This window comes from Heliconius melpomene, chromosome 2, assembly GCF_056956725.1.
Source record: "Heliconius melpomene rosina isolate 202511_hmr_F chromosome 2, ASM5695672v1, whole genome shotgun sequence".
Classification (NCBI taxonomy): Eukaryota; Metazoa; Arthropoda; class Insecta; order Lepidoptera; family Nymphalidae; genus Heliconius; species Heliconius melpomene.
The window spans coordinates 6,856,679-6,879,417 of NC_140390.1; the positions used below are offsets into that span (position 1 = coordinate 6,856,679).

General features: G+C 32.7%; 1 protein-coding gene and 1 long non-coding RNA gene across 7 annotated transcripts in view; one reads left to right on the top strand and one right to left on the bottom strand.

Moving 5' to 3' along the window:
* Pi4KIIIalpha (phosphatidylinositol 4-kinase III alpha) overlaps nt 1-22,739 on the top strand; it is a 25,368-nt gene continuing 2,629 nt past the window's right edge. The window contains exons 1-37 of one of the 6 annotated variants that reach the window (XM_085203667.1): nt 1-184; nt 790-1,000; nt 4,479-4,860; nt 4,972-5,200; nt 5,548-5,661; nt 6,852-7,029; nt 7,596-7,696; nt 8,076-8,226; nt 8,527-8,725; nt 9,054-9,164; nt 9,548-9,721; nt 10,205-10,415; nt 10,599-10,710; nt 11,197-11,208; nt 11,994-12,267; nt 12,463-12,564; nt 12,931-13,132; nt 13,460-13,597; nt 13,681-13,785; nt 14,066-14,257; nt 14,385-14,595; nt 15,172-15,372; nt 15,586-15,718; nt 16,016-16,090; nt 16,441-16,670; nt 16,995-17,122; nt 17,315-17,461; nt 17,744-17,925; nt 18,227-18,356; nt 18,720-18,899; nt 19,136-19,256; nt 19,414-19,604; nt 19,838-19,904; nt 20,127-20,248; nt 20,713-20,901; nt 21,405-21,527; nt 22,127-22,250. In XM_085203667.1, the coding sequence (XP_085059793.1) occupies nt 101-184; nt 790-1,000; nt 4,479-4,860; nt 4,972-5,200; nt 5,548-5,661; nt 6,852-7,029; nt 7,596-7,696; nt 8,076-8,226; nt 8,527-8,725; nt 9,054-9,164; nt 9,548-9,721; nt 10,205-10,415; nt 10,599-10,710; nt 11,197-11,208; nt 11,994-12,267; nt 12,463-12,564; nt 12,931-13,132; nt 13,460-13,597; nt 13,681-13,785; nt 14,066-14,257; nt 14,385-14,595; nt 15,172-15,372; nt 15,586-15,718; nt 16,016-16,090; nt 16,441-16,670; nt 16,995-17,122; nt 17,315-17,461; nt 17,744-17,925; nt 18,227-18,356; nt 18,720-18,899; nt 19,136-19,256; nt 19,414-19,604; nt 19,838-19,904; nt 20,127-20,248; nt 20,713-20,901; nt 21,405-21,527; nt 22,127-22,250 (5,836 nt within the window). In that variant the 5' untranslated portion in view covers nt 1-100. Of the gene's footprint in view, nt 185-789; nt 1,001-4,478; nt 5,201-5,547; nt 5,662-6,851; nt 7,030-7,595; nt 7,697-8,075; nt 8,227-8,526; nt 8,726-9,053; nt 9,165-9,547; nt 9,722-10,204; nt 10,416-10,598; nt 10,711-11,196; nt 11,209-11,993; nt 12,268-12,462; nt 12,565-12,930; nt 13,133-13,459; nt 13,598-13,680; nt 13,786-14,065; nt 14,258-14,384; nt 14,596-15,171; nt 15,373-15,585; nt 15,719-16,015; nt 16,091-16,440; nt 16,671-16,994; nt 17,123-17,314; nt 17,462-17,743; nt 17,926-18,226; nt 18,357-18,719; nt 18,900-19,135; nt 19,257-19,413; nt 19,605-19,837; nt 19,905-20,126; nt 20,249-20,712; nt 20,902-21,404; nt 21,528-22,126; nt 22,251-22,739 lie in introns of all 6 variants that reach the window. The other 5 variants (XM_085203626.1, XM_085203642.1, XM_085203634.1 and 2 more) reach the window with 5 other exon arrangements.
* LOC146540627 (uncharacterized) lies at nt 1,278-3,725 on the bottom strand. The gene is made up of 7 exons (XR_014879124.1): nt 3,618-3,725; nt 3,410-3,437; nt 3,018-3,047; nt 2,396-2,431; nt 2,161-2,193; nt 1,650-1,718; nt 1,278-1,348 (listed from the first exon to the last, which is right to left on the bottom strand). It is a non-coding gene; the product is annotated as an uncharacterized LOC146540627 (long non-coding RNA).

The following is a 22,739-nucleotide window of genomic DNA, read 5'->3' on the forward strand; positions in this document are numbered from 1 at the left end:
AAGTAAGTGTCAAGACAGATTGTGAATGGTGATCGGTCGATCGAATGTTTTGCTTATTTCTTAATTAGAAAATGTTTTATTTCGAAAGAAAATAAGCAGAATGGACGAAAACGAATTTTTCAAGCAGACAGTCCAGCACTTAGCAAGATGTCTGTCTTGCATAAATCCTACACCATGGGAAAAAGTAAGTTAAAAAACATTGATTGTAATCTTGTTTATTATTTGTTGGCATTGCGAAATATGTCGACCTCCTAAATTGGCCTTAATTGTACACTTTCTGTTCCTAAATTAAATATAAATAATTCTATCTTCCGAGTTTATTGAATATGAATATGACCTCATCAAAATGACATAAGCCCTGTTATCGTTGCCCTAATGTTCAGGGTCACTTTTTCTTCCACTCTCCATTTCATATTACACACAAAATATGTTTGTAGAACTAAAATATATATATATTTTTTTAAAAGACTTTGTTTAATTTCCTGATCTATTGATTGAGTATCTATTGATTATGTACCATTTACTTTTATGTATGAAAAATCACTTAATAAATAATGAAATCTAGGACATTTTTCTATTTTTTTTGTCCACTATACACATGGGTTATTTTTGTTGCAAATTACTTTGTCTTTATAGTAGATGAAAAAAGGCTTATAAGGTTTATATGACTAAATTTTAAAAGGAATCCTCTTTTGTTTGTATCTTTTGGCTTTTATATTTTTTTTAGCTTGATATTTTATTCTGTAATAGTAGAATAGGTAAAAATTATATTACATAATACAATTCTAGGTGAATACATTATTTATGCTGTGTCCGCAAGCCAGCACTTCATTTGTGGTGAATCCTCGAAGTCAAGAAGCAAGCATTGCATTAGGCATATACTTCTTACAAAGTGGTCTCCAACACCAAGATAAACTTCTACCATATTTTTTAAAAGTTTTAAAATGTCTAACAAATGCACAGTTTGAAGAGCCAGTGTACAAGACCAAGAATAATGATCGTGAGTATATAAATATTTTTAGCTTTATGCTATAGCAAGGGAGCCAGAGGGAACCTAGTGGTAAAACACTGTTCCCCATTTTTCTCCCAATTATTGAGCTGTTGTGTATTTAGTGTTAGAACACAATGCTGCACTTTTTGACTGTTACAGAAGCAAGAAAATGAAAATAATATACTTCCCCTAGTGAGAATACAATCCACAACATTTACTTTCAATAATAAAATATATATATATTGTTTTATATTTGTGAATATACTTTAAAAAATAAGACACAAAATAAGTTTAAGCTATTTATTTAACTAATACAAGCTTCTAATAATGTAACACCATTTTCTTTTGATTTTTGATCTGAAACAATATTTTTATATTAATATATAATACTGTAGTAAACTTTTATGTATGTTTTTCTACAAAATACTTTTTTCTTCAATTATTACATAATATTTTTTTAACTGTTGCTAAAGTTATTTTACATTTCAAACAAACAAAGATGTTAACTTTCAAACAAGTGGCACACCATTTGTTTGAAAGTGAACATCTACATCATTATCAATTGTTAGCTTATCTTACATAGCATTCATTAAATGTCTATAATAAATCTTCCTATTTCTTTATTTTAAAGAAATATAGTACATAAAGAATAACAAACATTTTTGTTTCTATGAACCACCTCCTGCTCCTGCCCCTGCATTGGCACCAAAGCCAAATCCAGCACTTCCTGTGTTTATAAAACAAAATGTATTTACAGTATGGTTTACTACTTGTCTGCTTAAAGTTAGCTAGCTAGCTTAGTTTTTTTATTTTTGATTATTTTATTCCTAAGTGAATACATCATTTGCAAGAATTCAAAAACCTAACTTCAAAGCAAACACTGCTCATTGACTGTACTATAATAATACAAATATAACAACAGGTTCACATGTTTTACTGCATTGTAGGGGTGATCAAAGAAAATTTGTGACACTCTTTTCCAGTTTCTGTTTTTTTAAGATATTGAATTTTTTGGGGGTTGGTGTGAAATTGTCTCAACAATAGTCTCTGAAATTTTAATATATAATTTAACACTTATTATATTTGATTTGTTATATTTTAAACCTTAAAAGTGAGTCTGACAGCAAAATAAATATAAAATGTCTAGTTATTAATAAAAATTAACTCACCATTTGCTCCTGCTTCCCCATCACCACCACCAGCTGAAAAAAATAAATTTAAAAAGCCTCAGGCTGTTCTTAAAATAAGTTAAATATCACGTTTTTGTCTGAAAATGTGAATGATGAATTATAGAAAATAATATGGAAAATAAATATCTGGCTTTTACAATTTTTACTTTAAAAGTTAAACATCATATATATATATTTTTCTTTAGTTATCATTATTATAAAAATAAATGAATACCTCCACCCCCCGCACCTCCTCCAGCTTGGAATCCTCCTAAAATTAGAGAAACATAAAAAAATTTAGGTGACAATCTATTTCGTACTAATCTTATAAATGAGAAGGTTTATTATTGAGGATAAAAAAATGTATGTTCTACTTCCATGCAAAAAATAGTAAACGGATTCAGATCAAACTTTAGAATAATATACCTAACCTATACTTATATTCTTTATGTAAATAAAATAAATCAGCTTCACGCTGTATCCCGCAAATAGCAGGGTAGGCAGAGGGAACCTAGTGGCTAAGACACATCGTTTTCTACTTTCCGCCGAATTCTGGAGGCATGGCGTGTTGAGTAGCGAAACTCAACGCTGTTCTTTATGTATGATTTTGTTGTAAGATAACAATAAGTAATAAGAGGACAAAGCTGCGTTTGAATTGCTTGTAACTGATACATTTTTTATTTTACTAGTTAAATTCTCTTTTGGTACTTTAAAATACAAACCTGAGAAACTAAATCCTAGTTGTACTGATAATAAAAGCAGATATTGTATTAGTGAACATTTTTGAATAATTAGAAACAATATTTATTATTGTTTTTATATTAGTTACTAAGCATTTATAATGTATGTTAACATACCACCGAATCCACCATCAGCGCCGCCACCTCCTAAAAAGTATAAAAAATAATTAAATATTTTTTTTTTCATATAATATAAATTAATAATATTTGCTGACTTCAATTTACTTAAATTTTAATATTTTTTTAAAAACAAGATAAATTATTAAGTAAAATTTAAAAGTGGCTTTTTAAAATAGTAGTATTCCAAGGCAAATTAGTTTCCTTATAATTTTTTTTTAAATAAAAATTTGTTTAATTTCAAGGATGAAAATATGAATACTAGTAAAGTATAAACATTAATTTATATAAAAATAATATTTCTGACACTTGAAAAATATACAACATATATACAAATATACAAATATGTAACTTATATGTTTTGCAAAAATGTAAACAAAACTAATTCTTACCTCCTTGTGGAGCTGGGCTTTGAATGGTCTGAAATAAAGTTAAAGAATTGATTAATTTGTTTGTTATTCTGACTCTTAAACAGAAATACTGATTATATGATACTTCCATAGTAGTAAAAGAAGGTAGTTTTTGTTAAAAATATATAAAATACTTATTTTTTTTTTAATCTTTATTTCAAATATGTAAATAAGTGTATAGTTTACTTACATTCCCAATAAACATTAAAGCCACAATTGTCACACAAAGAATTTTGAACATTTTTATTATTTTTTTTTAATTACAAGAAATATTCACAAGCAAGATGTTGATTTATACACATATAAATCAAATTGTTTTGGCGCTTGCTATATATACTATATGGCTAATTATTAGATAAATCATCTAAAACATAGCAAAAAACTGGGGGAGGAAGTCAACAATTTTCTTTCAGTGTCATCTCCTTCATGAGTTTTTGCTTATTTTTAACTCATTGCATTAAAAACGATGATTACATGCGCAGTTAAACGTGATAAATATTAGTTTGGGTTTTATAATTATAGAGGTTAGTACTACTTTTAAAAATGTTTATGGCGCAAAACACGAAATGCAATGCCAAAGTTTTAACTGCCTTTTTAAATTTGCTTGACAAATACTACAATTTTCTAAAATGCCAAAATGGACTTAGAATATTATTCTATTTCTATTTTGGCTCTCCATCTAATTTTTTTTATGATTGGATAAAAAAATCTTACTCAACACTAAGGAAAGCATAATATTTAAAAAAAAAATGTATATTAATACAGTTACAATGTTGCAATATAGCAATCTCATGAGCAATGGCTTAATTAAAAAAATGATAAACAACAACTATGAGAACTTCATGTGTGTAATTTATTTTTAAAGAGGACAATTCAGACCTTGACAAAACAATACAATATAATTATTATGTAATTTATTTCTTGCCACTTCAGAAACAATTGTGTTCATTTGGTTTTTTTTTTTCAATTTAAAAACTACTTTATCGTCATACACCTAAGTTATTACTAGTATAGCGTAAATCTAATTATTAATGAGACTATTGAATTTCAGGTATCCCCATGTCGGAAAAATTTAGCTTCTGTCTCAATACATTACTCTCCGATGTGGCATCAAAGCAACCAGCTTTGCGAGAGGAGATCGTCACAGCACAAATAGAACTTATGTCAAATCTCACAAAAACCATAATAAATTGTCATGAAAGCAAAGATTATAATAACGTATCCAAACTTCACTTATGCAAAAGCACAGTGCCAATTCTCATAGGTCTGGCTCGGTCTATGGGACGATATGCGACCGTTGAACCTCCACTATTATGCCGGCTCTTCCCTCAGCCAAGCAGTCCAGTCAAATCTAAGGAACCCGAGCCCAGCTTCGAGTATTCAACTTTGGACAAAAAGAGAAAATTTAATCAATTCCGGCCAATAATACCAAGGTCTCTATCGGGAAACCTCAATCCTAATATAGAAAATATAGTAGAAAATGGTAGTGATACGGTAGATAGTGTCGGTGGTACTCTAAAGCGTGGCTCCTTGCAAAGTTACAGCTCCGTCCCATACGATCCGACGACGTATTTCTTCCATAAGTTTGGGTCGAGTTTCAACCAGTTTCCGTATATGAGGTTTTCGGAGTCGCCAGAGAAGAGGATAAATGTACAATTCTACGTCACGTACTTACAATCCATACTGTCGTTGGCCAAAAAACTGTTGACCAAAGATCTGTTAGCGTTTTTAGATGAAGAGGTCGAGGATATTTTTGCCTCTGGTCAAATACAGGTAAATTTCATTATATCAAATTATTTGAGGCTGTTCGTGACGCAGGGGCACAAGCGGGTGACAGTAAACGTGACGGTTGTAGGTTCGATTCCCACTCGAGGAAATGAAATATTTAATATTTTCGTTTTTTCGCTCTTGTGTCGAGACAAAGCTAGGCGTGGACTTCTACCATTCAACACGCAACACCTCCAGAATTCGACAGAAAGTGGGAACCGGAGTGTCTTAACACTAGGCTCAGATCTACCTTGCTACATGGGAGATACAGAGTGACACTGAACTTTTTTTTTTAACTTAATAAAACTATTGTTTTAATTTTATATTTTAAATAATATTATGTCAACTTTCAGGTTTTCCCTTACAAATCATTTTCTGAAACTCTGAATTTAGTGATGGTAACTCTCCTAAGAGATATATTACAACATCAAAAAGATTTACCAGGACCCTTCACAAAAGATGTGCAAGTAAGTTGCTATTATGTTCAATTCGAGTAGTATAAGTTTTAATTACTAGAAAATGACTTATGTAAATTAATATTTTATTCGAACTACTAATAATGATATTAATCCTTGTAGCTTTATATTTTACGTATAAAATTCTATGTAATGCATGCAAGGTATAAAAAGCTGTTTTTTTATATATTTTTTTATCTGTCTTTGTACTTTTAATATATTTTTCTTCTCTTTCTTTCTATTCTTCTCTTTTATTTCTAATTAGGTGTATACTTTTATATTTTATTTGTTATCACTTTCGTTTGTTTATATATTAATAATTTAATTTAGTATATTTTACTTTATTGTACCAACAACTTGAGGAGACATATCTCGTACAGGTAATGACAACCTGTATCATGTATGTATTTATGTATTTGGTATTTTATGTTCTGTTACCTCTTTTAAATGTGTTTTTTTGGCTTATTGTTCCTTTTCAAATAAATATGTTTTGTGCTAATAACCTTAAAGAAAAAAATATTTTTTTTATGAATATTCCTTGTTGTTGTATAATATATAATATATATATTATTATAAAAAGTATGCTCTAATATAAAATTCTAAATCCATAAGTTCTTCAGTGGCTCCTCTTCTAAACGCATGTATGTATGTATGTACGTATAAATAACTTAGTAGTTAGTACTAATTTGTAACATGTTCTACTTCATTAAACATGTAGCGTAACGCTATTCGTTATCGTCTTAATGATGCTGCCATCGTTTTTTATATAGCTTTGTAATAATTTTAGTGCAGTTATAATATTAGCAATGTAAATTAGAAGTTTGAACAAACAATGTTGCAATGTCAGAGGCAATTGAGAAACGAAAAACGTAATTTTCTTTTACTTAAATATTTACTAACGGTTTAAACGCGACTCCGCCCGCTAAAACTTATTATTAAAACTTATGCATATAATAGCCAGATTATGCAAAAAAAACATAATTTGGTGCCTATGTGTTATTCTGATGTATAAGTTACATTACTATAAAGTTTTATCCCAATCTGTATAGTCGTTTTTGCGTTAAAGTGAAACAGACACCCAGATCCAGACAGTCAATTACTTCTGACATGCTATTCGAAACATTTAATCAATAGTAAATGTTATCTAAATATATACCTAATATGTTGCAATAAAACTAATTTTACTAAAATAAAATTGACAGGAATTCGTAAAATGTCTGTTTTTGAGTGGACAAACAGAGCTGCAGAGTCGACATCATGATGCTTCAGAAAAGGAAGACAGGGAAAGCAATTTTGCTACAGTAAATAAGTTTAAAGTGAATGTTATGGCGAATTCTGCCTGCGTCGATTTGCTTGTATGGGCCATTGGCGATGAAACAGGTAAATAAAATCTTGATTTTTTCAAAGTAATACTTATATTTTAATGATAATTTATTGTTCTTATATTATTATAATTTTTAAATAGTATATGTATTTTCATTTTATTTTTATTTATTTTTAATATTACAATTCTTGTCTATCTTAATATTATAATCCGTTTAATATTTGTTTTATATATTTTACAGAAAAAAATGTTAAAATATTTTCTAATATTCTATATCATAATTATTTATATATTTATTGTTATATATAACATAATATGGTTTTACAGTGGACGAAGACTTTACTGTGCAAGCTCTTATAAACGCTCTAACAATTCTAATAGGTATTCAAATGTAAGGTGTGAGAGTTACCTTTTGACTAACATTTTCGTAAATAAGCCCTATTTCCCTTAATAATATTGTGCTATACTTATGTGATATAGAATATACTAAATAATTTAGAAATTATGTAAATTACATATTATAAACTAAACTAAACTAACTCGTTTTTAAAAAAAATATATTTTTTTGCATGAAAAAAAAAATGTATGAATGTATAAAAATGTAATCACGATGTTTTTTTAGGTGCCGATTCTCTTTGTGGGAGGTTGACGGAGAAAATAAATTCGAATCATAATCATAAGTTGATTTTAGCACATATGCCTTTACTTATGGTTTGTTTAGAGGTAATATTTATTGTTTTCTTATATGTAATTGTAGACTTTAGAAGTACCTGATATATTAAAAATATGAAATGTGAACCTAGGTATTAGAATATCAATTGATATTAAATATAGTTGATAGACTTCTCACATCATCACAGACAAAAGTAATATTTATTAATCAAATGAGGAAAGCTATAAAGGAATTGATACTATTAATATATGTCGATAAGCACGGTTTTTAAAATGTTTCTTTATGGTGAATTTAATATTTTCTTTTAAACCAAACTATAGTTTTTATTTACTTTAACCTAAACTACAAAACTTATAAATAACACAAAATTTCTTATTATTCGAGTTTTCTTTTATTATTCAAATGAATAATAAAATTATATTCTTACAGGGTCTTGGCAAACTAGCAACCAAATTTCCAACGATAGCAAATACTTCAATATATTGTCTACGCGATTTTCTCGTGACACCTTCACCTATATTATTCAAGCTGCACAAACTTGAATTGGAAAAGAGCGGCAAAGACCACGTCAAAGGAAATGGTAAGGCTTCCTAATTGAAATTTTAGGAAAATATAGACTTTAGGGCTTTTTGGGTTATAGCACAGGGCCCAGGGACGTAAGAAGCTCCATATGTGAGAATTTCCACTTTTTTTTTTTGCGATCCATGAATTGTCGGGTAGATTAATAACAGCCCTCTCACTGAATAATCACAACTTTCTGTAAAATTTGTTTTTTAAATGATGAATAAGTAAAGTGGGCAGACGAAACCTAGCGTTATCAATGTCCACTTTTGAAGAGCCATTTTTTTTATAATAATGATATAAATGTGTTGTCATATAGCAGGACAAGGGAAAGAACATCAGACATTAACAGAAACGGGTGTTCCGGTAAAATCTACACCATTCGAGAAGCTTCGAGATGCCGCCATAGAAAACTTGTGTGTGGCTCTGGAGGCGGCTTTAACTGTGGACCCATTTTGTGTGCCTGCATTAGTTGGTTCCGTTAGTAATAGGCTGTTCACAGCTGAAACTAGTGACAGGTACGGAATTTATAGACGTTATTATTTATAGACGTAATCGCAGAATAGATAGAAATTTTATTCCAATAGATTTTTTCTTGTTTGAGTTTATTCGGCAACTTAAAGTCGGAAGTTTTAATTCCAAGTAGATAGATAATTTCAATGTATTTTGACGTGTTTCATTGTTTCTGAAAATTTTATATTTGAAATATTAATCATTGCTGCGAAGCAAAAGAACATTCTTTATTATTATTTTAATATTTATTTAGTAATTATAAACTTATAAAATAAGCTCACAATAGTCTAGTAATAGAAAATATATTTTAGTATGTTTTCTGTTGGGTTTCAGTGAATCATCATTGATAAGTATGAACATAGTGATTATGTTGGGGCACGTCGCCGTTGCTTTGAAAGATACACCAAAGACCACAGACACTATACTACAATTCTTCCAACAAAGGTTGTATTTTTATTTTTCTTCTTAGCACTAAATTTAAAAATATTTCTAATTAAATATTGAGAAGAGAAGAATTTTGTCACTATTACTGTTTAACAGTTTATATTTAATTTTATTTTGTTATTTAAAATACATAGTTAATTACACATTAAGCCAGAAAGAGCCTAGTTAAAAAACATCTGTTTTTCCACTTTTTGTTCACCTTGGGCTTGGATACATGTAATGTCACATGGTGGGAAATAAAAATAAATTTATAAACTTACCGTGGAATTGGATCGAAGTTCCAACGTTCATGTTTACATTAAGATTTTCCTATTCTAACCGCGCCTCACCAATATCTAATTAACTTATAAATCACTTGCTAAATAAACATTTCTTTTTTCCAGGTTATGTCGAGCTCCTTCATCCTTAGACACGTTAATAGTAGACCAACTTGGATGTATGGCACTCGCTAGTCCAGAAGGTCCAGCTCATGACGAAATAATGAGAATGTTCACCGTTATAACGGTGGAGGCGGCGAGCGCGTCGTACCAGCACACTGACGATAGGAAACAGTATCGGTGAGTTTAGAAAAATGTAGTTTTTGGAGTGGTGGAACTTAACGCTGTAGTGTCTGATAAAATGGGGAAATGGAAATACGTAGGATTCATCTGAGAACAATCGTCGTGTTTTTTGATGCGTGTCGTGGTTCGTCAAAACCCTCGAGGCCTGACGAGAGACGCAGCGTTGAGCCACACAATGCCTCTAAAATTGAGTGGGAAGAGGAGAACGGAAGTGTCTAAATGGGAACGGAGTTGGTTAACACTAGGTTCCCAAGTTCCCCCTGTCTACCCTGCTATTTGCGTAATGTTATAAAACACTAGGATTCTGGTAAAAAGAATACGATAAGAACAGTTTGGCGTTGAGTTCTATCACACAACACGGAACGTTTTAATAATTGGGCGGTGCTTCTAAGTTCTATATTCCCTCTGCCTACCCTGCAACATGCGAGAATTGCGTGAACTTGTAAAAATACCATAATGATCCTATCCTTAACATTCCAGCCACGTATCTGGCGCAGTGTTAAACGCACTTGCTAACATAGCGGCCAACGTGCGCGGCACTATGGCTCGCCACGAGCTGCTCACCCGCCTCCTGGAACTGTTCGTGCAGCTGGGTCTGGGCGGCGAGCGCGCCACCGACCGCTCGCCCGCGCCCGTGCTTAAGGCATCCGGCAGCGCGGGGAACCTGGGTGTTCTGATACCGGTCATTGCGGTGAGTGCGTCTTTTAACAATATGTTTCGGTACTTAATAAAACAAAATGTGATAATGGGTTTCCGTATTTAATAAAACGTAGAACATTATGCCTTATCACTATATTACGCAAATTTAAAAAAAAATACTATAATTAATATATTATGTATGTCTACATATTTCAAATTAATCTTTCTCTCACAGGTACTAGTCAAAAGGTTGCCTCCAATAAAGAATCCAAAGCCAAGGCTCCACAAACTCTTCAAAGATTTCTGGTTGTACTGCGTTGTAATGGGCTTCACTGCTGCTGAATCAGGTAAATATGTATTTATATATACATTCATATTATATTTTATGTCTAACTTCTACTTTCTACTCTTAAATGTACCCACAATTTGAAATGCTCGATAAAGAAATTATTTATAGAGATAATACACTATAAACTACTGTTACATGTTTTAAGTTTTAAAACAGTCGTTTTTTAAAATCATTAATATTTTTTATATTATACAATTTACTATATGCATACAAAATGTAGATGTTATTTTGAGGTATAACTTAAACTTTAGTAACATAACTTAATCATTTATTATCCAATCCACACCATATTGACTGAGATATAAAATAATTTAAAAAAAAACTTTATTAATTAAATAGTTACGTCAAAAAACTTTTTTTATCTGTTTGTCAACGTGTATTGTCTCTAAAATATGTCACTTCTATTCTGATTTCTCACATGAACTGTGCTATTAATAGTTGTATTTAAACATTCTATTGTCTCTTCTTCTATGGCCACGCGTAGCCATGCGAAAGCGTGAGTAAAGTTGCTTTTAGATATGTACTTAGATGTAATGTTGTTTGGTTTTATTGTATGGAATTTGTGTTTTGATATGGTGATGTATATTATGAAAATTATCAATTTGGTAATATTAATTACATTAAAACCCTATTTACCTGATGAAATAAACAAAGCTATAGTTCTTATATGACACATATGGACTGACCATGACCGAAAGAAGAATGGGGGGGGGGGGTCGCTCAGGTAGATCCAAGACTCCCTCAACCCCCTCCCTCCCAGAAAATATATCTCTATATACGCCCATCAGACTGACACGTGTAATTAATATTGACGAAATTGTGTCGTAAATTATAATAGTGTCATAATATTTGTAATATACGTCAGTATATCAAAGCTTTGCCACGAATTTGTCTATAACAATACAAAAATACATACATTTATTGTAAATATTACTTCTTTAAAGTGTAGCCTTGGTTTCATTTTTCAGTGTATTCCGTTATATCCGTTGTAGAGTGCGTTATTATAGAATAGTTTTTCAGTAGGAATGGTGTACGAGTTGTTTGTTTTCGCTTTGAACGTATATTGAAATGTGATATTTTAAAAGTAAATTTTAATGCTGACATAGATTTCGATTGTGTTTTGTCTTAAAAGAGTGTACAGTTATTTGTGTGCTGGATTTGAAGTTGCCTTATTATGTTTTAAAAAAAAAATAATTATACAGGTGTTTGCTTTCAAAGTTTTAGTAAAAGTGTGAAAATAGTTTTCAATTTAATCAAATAATTTAAATTGGATTTCTCTAGGATTATGGCCACAGGAATGGTATGCGGGAGTAAAGGAGATAGCTGTAAAGTCTCCTTATTTGGTATCCCAAACGTCTCTCCGTTCTGAGATGAGAGAATATCACTATACATCCGCTGTAAGGAACGATTCAGTATCTATGAATGAGTTGCAGGAGCTTAAAACTCAAATCTTAAACCTTTTGGACCATCAGCCTGATATTACAGTAATAGTCAATAAATTAACGTTCGCACCCTGTATGTATTTGCTAAGTGTTTACTGGTTGGAGACTTTGAGGTGAGATTTAAAAGAAAATTTTCTTTTTAGACTGGCAATCATATTTATCAAATTTATATATTTAAATTATTTGTTATATTGTTTTTACGTCAATTAACGTTAAAGTTATTTTTGATAGATACTTATGATATTATTATTGCAACATGTTTGAAACATAGAATAGAATATTTTTTCTATTTTAATATTATGTTTTAGAGTATGCAATTCACCAGAACCGAGTCTACAGCCAATAATAGAATATTTAAGTGATACAGCATTGCAAAAAGATAAGAGTGGTATGTGGCAATGTGTGTCTAGGTAAGTATTAAATTAACATTATATTTAAACATGTATAATGAAACTAAGTTATCTGTACTTGTTTTTTAAGAATACAAATCTACTAATTAATTATATTGTATGTAGTTTACAATACGAGTATATATTCCCCTTTTTATTTACATTTACACTGAATGACCGAAAGAAAAATGTAGCATATATCATATTTAAAAAGAATGTCTCATAAATATATTATAATTTTGATTACTTTTTAAACATTTTAAAGTAGTAATAGTCTACCCGTGACGACGGACTACTGCTATTAAGCTAAGTGTTATAATTAACGGAAATTTTCCGAATTTTTAGCAGGTTAATGAGTTTTATTTAAAACCATGTTTTATTCCCCAGTGTTGGGGACAAAGTATTCCAGAAGTTCCTAGACGTTATGTCAGAAAAGATCAAAGATGAATCTCGTGAAAGGGAATTGGAGGGTCATGCACAATTTCTTCTAGTCAATTTTAATCATATACATAAACAAATAAGAAGGGTCGCCGATAAGTGGCTCGCTGGCCTCGTAGATAGATTCCCACATTTGCTGTGGAACTGTCGAGTACGTAAAAGTTTTATATATTTTAACTAAATTTGAAACTTGTGTCGTCGTAACGTTCACTTACGGGAATGAATTATGTTTATGAGTGGTTATTTGAAATAGTAACAGTTTTTCACATGTATATATATTTTGAGTTTAATAAATGGTGAAAAAAATTTGGCTGTATTTATTTAATTTTTAGCATTCGTTAAAAGAGAAAATAGAATAGGCTGAAATTTATTGTAAATAAATGATTTGAATAATGTGATAATTAGGTAATAATAAACCATATCTATAATGATATATTGCATCTCATTTTACTATATCTAAAATATAATTTTATTTTAGGTACTATGGTCTATGTTAGACATCCTCCAAGTCCTCAGTTTCAGTTTAGAGTTGGATGCAAATCAAGAGACGCCATTACTTAAAGTGCCTGGAACTGATTTTACTTTACAACTACAGGACACTTTGGAGGGACGCGAGGTGATGACATAGATATTAAACGAGTTTTATCGACTATTGATTTTTTTATTTGTATTTATTAAGAAAATTTTATTTTATTACAGGGAATAGTAAAAGATTTTGCGGATAGATGTCACGGTATCGTCCAAGAGGCAATGAAGTGGGCATCCCAGTCGACTAGATCTCATTTACAGGAATATCTTAATCAGGTATAAAATAATATTGTATTTTTAGAGCAATTTATTAAATATTTAAAAATCTTGAGTAACTCACTTTTTTAATTTCAAATATTATCGGAAGATTGGCTTTTGCACGTTCCGATCTTTTTAGCTAATTCTCTTCCAAAAGATATTTATGAAAATTAAAAATATATTTGATTAAAAAAAAATTATGAAAAAAACTTTTTATTCAATTTGTTGATTTCCTTGCTATGTGCGGGGTACAGCGTGAAACTAAAAAATATAAATTAAAGATAAACTTAATTTAAAGGTTCCTAACTCAACACTCTGGCACCACTGCGGCCTAGCCCTTGCCACCGGCGCTCTACTAGGCGCGGCCGGCCTCAACCGTATGTCGGCGCCCCTGCCCCGCGCCGCCCTCGACAAGCGCCCGCCCTGCGTCACGCAGGACTCTGCAGCCTTGCTGGCCGTGGTGTCGCAGCGGAGCCGGTACGCGGGAGAGGTAGGACGTCTTACAATCGTGTGGCTGTAACGAGACGGTTGTGGGTTCGTTGTGGTTTCCCCTGCATCACGACGGCCTTAAATGAATCAGAGAACACACATAATATCACCTTTTACTTAATTCACAGGTAGCCGGTGCAGTACAAGCAGAGGGCGGTGGCGAGGCGGCGGTGTGGCGTGTGGGCGCGCGCCTCCACGCAGCGCTGCGTGACGCGTGCTCCGCCGGCAGCGAGACCGCGCACCGTGCCGCGCTTTGGCGTTGCGCCGCGCTGCTCGTGCACGCGCGCCCCGTCGCCGCCGGCATGACGCCCACGGCCAGGGCGCTGCTGCATAGTATTGGTGAGTGAGTGAATGTGCACTAACCATTCATTCATTTACTTGATTAATTGTTTATGTAGTTAAGTGAAGGAATAAATGGGTAGTGATGCGCGGCGCTGCCGCCGCGCATCGCTACTAATGTCGCCGCTGACATGAGTCCTACGCTACTACTGCACGAGAGGGCCATATTCCACCACTAAAAAAGTGTTGTTGCAGAACATTGGTAAGTGTGGTCTTCATCAGAAATATAATGGCGCAAATAATTATACTACAGTAACAAACCATAACTTATTTCGATATAATAAATTTCTTTATAATATCCCTATCCAGTTGCTGCCAGTTGTCAGTGCTTGTATGTAGATACAGGCAGCTGAATTAAAACATCAGTTTGGTGTGTCAGCGGACGTCTCTATATCGTATTACCCGCTGCATCATAAAGGACTTGAATAAAATGACAAATACCATTGAATTTAATATGAACTGGCTTTTTTTATTTTGGCCCATTTTATCCAACCAAAATCAAAAATTGGATGAAAATAAATATAATGAAACTTTAGAATGTCTTTAGTTAATTTAACATATTGTTTTTATTTACAGCATGGTCCCAAATAGACATATTCACAGAAGACGCAGTGACATCAGCAGTAGAATGCTGGCAGTGGCTGAACACTTCGCGACCTGATCTCGAACTTCGACTCTTACAAGAAATTTTCGCAGCGTGGCAATGCACGGTGGATAGAAAAATGGGATTGTTCTCGAAGCAAAATGACGAGATAAGCCCTTTGGCAGCATATGAAGGTTCGCTATAGTTAAATACGTAGAAAAAAAATGGCTTATGTAAACTGCTAGGCAGTGAGAGGTAGTTCTGCTTAGAAGTACTAATGAAAATAGATTTTGATTGATATTCGTATTGTAAATGCTTAAGTAAATGTTTTTATTATTTGTAAATAATTTTAATAACTAAATTAAGGTTTATTTTCTGTGTAATACAACAATAATATTACATTTCAGGTGCCAAATTAGAACCTCGTCCTCCATTCGTGGCGCCGCACGCAGTCTGGATCCGGTACTTATGTGAAATAGCTGAAACTGCCAAATATAATAGTCTAGAAAAAGTGGAAATGCTGGCCAGTTTACTTCATAGGTGAGATGGTATATTTGTCAAATATTGATTCTAACTTGTTACATAAATAAAAATTTGCCTTATATGATATTATAGTACTAAAGATGTAACTTATAATTGAATTTTGATAGCCTTTGTACAAAATGTCTGATTGACTGATTTATAAGATTAAACCGCAATAATTGCATCCAAAAAAAAGTCATCTTGTCCTGAACTATTCTTTATATTTCAAAATAAGATATGTTATCATACTTTAGTGCCATAAAAGAATATATATTTTTTAATATTAATTTAGCAAATTACATGTTATTGTTTCAGGTCGTTACCAATAACTGTAGGTGATATACGTGATCATATAAACAGGCACGTAGAAGCGGCGGGAGTCAGATTTAAGTGAGTAAGGCTAACTTCAATATAAAACTACTAATTAAATAAAATATTCTATTATTGTTTCTTTTTCAAAACTAAAACTAAACAAGCTGTATCCGCTACGGAAACGCTAGTCTTTTTCATATAAATATTTAAATTATATGCAGTTTATGTAAATTCTTTTTTTAAGCATTTATATTTCACAAATAAAATAGTTATATACAAATTTGTATGGATCATATTTTATAACACTGTATATAATATATTTTTCATCTTGAATCAATATATTTTTTAATTAGCCTTGTCAAAAGTAATAATAAAAATTAACCAACTATAAATTAATTAATTAACTAAATATTAAATAAAATTTCCAGATTACTCTCATGCGGCTTATCCCTACTTCAAGGCGATATTTTACCTCGTTCGCTAGCTCGTAATATACTTAGAGAGAGAGTGTACAGTGTCTGCTTAGACTACTTCTGTAGAGGTCTACAGTCTCCGGCCAAGAGTTCGGGGGCACTGAGAGAAGACATCATATCTCTTATCAAGTTCTGGCAGTTGATGCATTCCGATAAGAAGTATTTGAAAAGTAGTGATATTGGGGGTAAGTGATGTTACTGAAGTTTTATATACTTTATGTCAGAGAGAGTCACTAAGAGAGTGTACAGTGTCTGCTTAGACCTCTAAAAAGTTATAGCGCTCTGTTGGAAAATATCTTATCAAGTTTTTGCAGCTATTATATTGTTATAAAAAGAATTTAAACAATTTTGGTGTTAAGTTCTAGATTAGAGATATTATAAATGTAGCATTAGTTTTGTATATATTTTTGTTCTATTTTTTATTTCTATAATTGTCCTGTTCAGAATTTTATATCACTTTTTATGAGTGTCATTTTTCATACCTTATTTTGTTTTTTTTTTCTTTTAAGCTGAATTCGATCTAATGGGGCCGAGTAGTTCACACAGTATCTACACGTCGAATTCGCCAACAGACAACAGGTCCTCCGTCAACAGCAGTGACATCGGCAATCGACAAACTACTGGATGGATTAATACGGTATGTTTATTTTTCAATATGTATATATTTTTATTTTTACGTTGTATCTCACTTTCTGTCAAGCTCTTGACACTTTGAGTGCGGAACTGAAAGCCGCGTTTTGCCTATCACCTATCATGCTCTGCCCGACAATGGCTTATTTTACAATGACAATTAATTATGTGGTTTTTTTCAATTCTTATATAATACCAGGTACCAATGTCAACAACGACGTTAAGCAGCGGCGCCGGCAGCGTGGCTGGTAAACGTTCGAATCGCAGCGTCAAACCACCCGTGAAGTCCCAGGATCCGTTTGTCAAAGATTATGTTAGGAAACGAAATCTTATTTTAGAATTAATGGTAAGGTTTTTTTTGTTATAAGTGTTAAAAAATAAGTTATCTTATTCGTTAATTTTTAGAATAAAAAAAATCACTATGTCATAAATTTTAATTAGTAGACAATTATGAAATATAATAGGGATAGCGTTTGAAAACATATTTAAATTTAATAATCGCCGTTATTATAATAATTTTGTTTACGATTAGAAAAGAGTTTATTGCATCAACTTCATAGTAAAATTTTCCTTTTTTTTAAATTTATTTGTTATACTTATGTAAAAAAATAATAATTCATCATAACAGGCAGTAGAAATAGAGTTCCTAGTGACATGGCACAACCCACACAGCAGGCCAGAGCAAGCGGTGCCGGGGGAAGACAATATAGCGACTTGGCGGTCTAAACCCAATACGGAGAGAACTTGGCGCGATTATGCAAAATTAGCGTGGGATATCAGTCCGACGTTGGCTGTGTTTTTACCTGAAAGGTAAGTTGAATATTAAGTAAGGAGGAAGGTGAAGGTTTATTTAATTAATATTCCAATTTCATTTCTGGATCAAAATTTTCCATTTTACTTTTTTTTTAAGTATACGCTGTATCCCGCACGTAGCAGGGTAGGCAGATAGAACCTGGAAACATACTGTTAAGACAATTTGTTCCCATTAAAACACTTTCGTTCCCCATTTTACGTCGAATCCTGGAAATGCGCCTAGGCGTGTTGAGTGGCTAAATAAAAACTAAATATGCTAAAATAGTGAATTTCATCAAATGATGTATTTATATTTCAGACTAAAGAACGATGGTATAATAGCAGAAATTAAGCGTAAAGTCCAATTACATCCTACCGCGGTGTGCCACGTGCCGCAAGCTCTCAAATATCTAGTCACCACTGAGACACTGCTCAATGATGCGCATGAGGTATGTTTTATTACTATTATTATAAAACTTACGCTAAAGAGTTACGCCCCTCAACACGCAATGCTTGGAAAATTCGGGAAAGTGGAAAGTGAAGTATCTTAACACTAACATCATGCTGTTACTGCTTACGTTAAAAAAGTAAATAGAGAAAAAAAAATCAGCTTCACGTTTTATCCCGCACACAGCAGGCTAAGCAGAGGGAAGCTAGTGTTAAGAAACTGTTCGTCACTTTCAGTTGAATTATGTTTAATTTAATCTGTATGAGTGCACGTGCAGTAGTACTAGTGCGTTATTACGTACGCTTTCTCTAGTACTATAGTCTCAAGTAATAACATGATTCAACATAAAACAAACCCACTCCAGCTGGTCCACATGGTGACGTGGGCGCGCGTCACACCGGTGGAGGCGCTCTCGTACTTCAGCCGGCAGTACCCGCCACACCCGCTGTCAGCACAGGCGGCCGCGTGCGCGCTCACCTCCTACCCGCCCTCCGCCGTGCTCGCATACATACCACAGCTGGTGCAAGCGCTGAGGCACGACACGGTGAGTGTAATGTGTTAGGTGAGTCATGGCTGCTCTGAAAATAGTTGCCACAACTGACTTTAGCGTGCCTGACTTTGAAGAAGTTTGAGGCATACAGTAAGAGAGTAAATAAAAGTTGAATAATACAAAGAAAATAGGCGAATGTCATGTTTTAGCTCTAGGTTTTTGTTTAAAATCTGTATCAATAATTACAAAGTAACCTAACATTACATACTAAATTCTGGACGTATTTTCAGATGGGCTATGTAGCGGAATTAATAAAATCGTTAGCCAAGAAATCTCAAGTAGTAGCACACCAACTTATATGGAATATGCATACCAATATGTATACAGATGAAGAAATGCATAATAAGGACAGTGAGTATTTCTCTATTATGTTACAATTTATTTTAATTATCAATTTAATAGTAAGTTAATAGTAGTAGTAAATGTTCTCAACATACAAATAGTTTTTCCCAAAAAATCACAAATTACTTGTAACACGTTTATCCTGCTCTTATATTATTGATTTCAGCGGCACTCTTTGATATATTGGAAAGTTTAACAAAAAGCATAGTCGACACACTCTCCGGTCCGGCGAAGGCCTTCTACGAAAGGGAATTTGATTTCTTCAGCCACATAACGAATATTAGCGGTATTATACGACCATATCCGAAAGGTGCTGAGAGGAAGCGCGCTTGTTTGGAGGCACTTAAAAATGTTAAGGTAAAATGTGTTGCATGTTTTTTTCATAACGTCTTGTTTAATTTGGTTCGATGTTCTTTTTCATTTATTTTCGCTTCCCCGTACGGATAGATGTAGTGAGCCATTGAGTTTCGAGTTAATATCTCCGAAATTCAGCAATGCGTAGGGAACGGAGTGTCTTTACACTAAGTTTAGTAGATAAGTAGTATAAATATTTCTGAATGAATAAACTTCATATATTTTTTCTATTCCAGGTGCAACCAGGATGCTACTTACCCTCGAATCCAGACTCCATGGTTATTGACATCGATTACAAAAGCGGTATATTTTTCTGATTTCTAATTCGAAGTGCTTCATCGTAGCGTCTGTTAATATCGATATTTCTTAGGCTCTTTAATTTTTTATATCCTCACGCTCTAGCCGGCACAAAGTAGGATAGGCAGAGGAAACCCGGTAATCTTGTGTTAAGACACTCCGTTCTTATTAAGACGTTTGCTACTTTTCGCCAAACCGTTTTTGATAAACTATTTTTTTTATAAACAGGAACGCCAATGCAAAGTGCAGCTAAGGCGCCGTATCTAGCGCGTTTTAGAGTAAGAAAGTATGGTATATCAGAAATGGAGACCACTGCCATGGCCATCGCCTCCGGGGAAGAACTACCTGCTGTTAGTATCGATTTTTACTTATTTAATTAGATGAATAATGAGAAAGTAAAAATATTTAGAAATAATATTATGTATTAACTTAACTTTTCTTTTAAATAATAGTAGTAGAGATAAATCTAGTAAAAGTAAGTCAAATAAGAAAATAGTGTTTCTAATTTAATTTTTTACTTGCGAGACTCGAATCTGTTAAAAAGACACAGGCTCGAGTCCACTGGGTTATTTTTTTAATTTTCAAAATGAAAAGCTATAGAAATAATCGATTAGAATGTAAGGTCTATATGATTCTCTATAGACAGCTCATAGTTGAGTCCCGCCACTCACACGCAATGATGAATTCTCCAGAATTCGTCTCAAAGTGGGGAACGGAAGTGTCTCAATAAGAACGTAGTATCTTAACACGATATTCCCAGGTTCCTTCTGCTTATCCACTATTTAATTAAAACAAATACAAATAACAAACACAGGAAGAAGGCAAAGACCGCTACACTTCAATAGCAGCGGAGACCTGGCAAGCGGCCATATTTAAAGTGGGTGACGACGTACGGCAAGACATGTTGGCTTTGCAGGTGATATCGCTGTTCAAGAACGTGTTCCAACAAGTCGGCCTGGATTTGTATTTGTTTCCGTATAAGGTTGTCGCCACTGCGCCTGGGGTGAGTTTTATAACCGTTATGGCTGGTTTTCAGGGAATTTTGTGCATTTTTCTTATTAGTTTTTAGTGTTTTTAAGGTGTGTCTATCTGTGGTTGATATTACAGAATATTTTTGAAAATACTGCTATATATTTTTAGCGTGACGATAAATATAAAGTTTTTTATGCAAATGGTGATGGTTTTTAAAAATGTAATTTATATTGAAGAAGAAATTATTATATTTAGTCTTTTAATATCTTTAACGAAAGAAAATATTGTAAACTTTTATTGCATAGTTTGCTCCCCTTCCTGGTCAAACGAAATAACTAAGAGTTGACACATGACATGGTCTAGGTTCCCGAGGTAATTAACTCTACCCGCATAAATTAACTATCCAAGTTCAAAGTTACTTTTTAAATTTCAAACTAATTCCTGAGAAAGTAAGGTAGTTCCTGAGATACGCAGGTTAAACCAATCAAATTTAGTTTTTAATATTATATTAAAAGAAAGAAATTAACATTTCAGTGTGGTGTAATAGAATGCGTGCCAAATGCAAAGTCCAGGGACCAGTTGGGGAGGCAAACGGATATCGGCATGTATGAATACTTCATCAAGAAATATGGAGATGAAACTACGAGGGAATTCCAGGTAAATATAAAAGTTACATTATAAGAACATTGGTGAATTTATCAACTTCTTTTGGTCAACTCTTTTCATTTTAAGAAGAAGTCGGAAGAATTGGTATTTCATATTTTTTTAAAGGCTATACTTTTTTATCTTATAACGAAACTATAGTGTAGAATAGGAAGATAATAAGTTAGCAACTACGGAGTAGTACAGAGACGGTTGTGGTTTCGATTCCCACTCGGGAGGAAAGAAATATTTAATGTTTTCATTTCTTCGCTCTGGTTACGCCACTCAACATGCAAAGCGTGGCGGTGCATGGGGCGTAGTGTTTTAACACTAAGTTCCGTCTGCCAACCGTGCTATACGAGGGGTATAATGAGAAGATTTTTTTTAAACTTTAGTTAACAATGTGTTTTCCTGGTGCAAAATTAAATCTAAATAGCATTTAAAGAAAATAACATTTGGTAAATAATCACAATAAATGAATTATTTATATTTTCTTGGCAGGCACAAAACATATCATAGCAATAGAGCATAATTTTTTTTTTCTAATACTTTTTTTGAAATTCACAGAAAGTTTTCTATATTTTTCATATAAAAGAATTAATATTATTCCGCAGGCGGCCCGAAGATGTTTCGTGACGTCAATGGCGGCGTACAGCGTCATCGGTTTTCTTCTACAGATCAAAGATCGACATAACGGAAATATAATGTTGGATACAGACGGACATATCATTCATATCGGTACTTTGGCACTTTTTTTAAACACAAAATTATTCTAAATATATATTTTTTAAATTATAGTTGGTAATCTTCATTATGGTTATATATATTATATACGGAATATATGGTATGGTAACTATGTCTTCCTTTAAATGAGATGCCTTTTATTAGGCTTAGGTTGATTATTAAATGTTAATTAAGATTAAACAATGAAGATTGAGGCTGTAGGTGCGATTCCCTCTCGAGGAACGGTAATATTTAATATTTTCATTTGCTCGCCCTGGCAACGGGTTGAATTCCGCCACTCAGCTTGCAATGCTTCTAGAATTCGATGAAAAGTGGCGAACGGAAGAATATCAAAGGCTGCAAAATGTCTTAACAGTAGGCTCTCAGGTTTCCTCTGCGTACCCGCCATAAGTGCGGGAAATCTGAAAAAAAAAATTGAAAAAAGAATGTTTATGTGATTTCCATTTTTTATTAAATATTTTAACATTTTATTGTCTAGTTCTA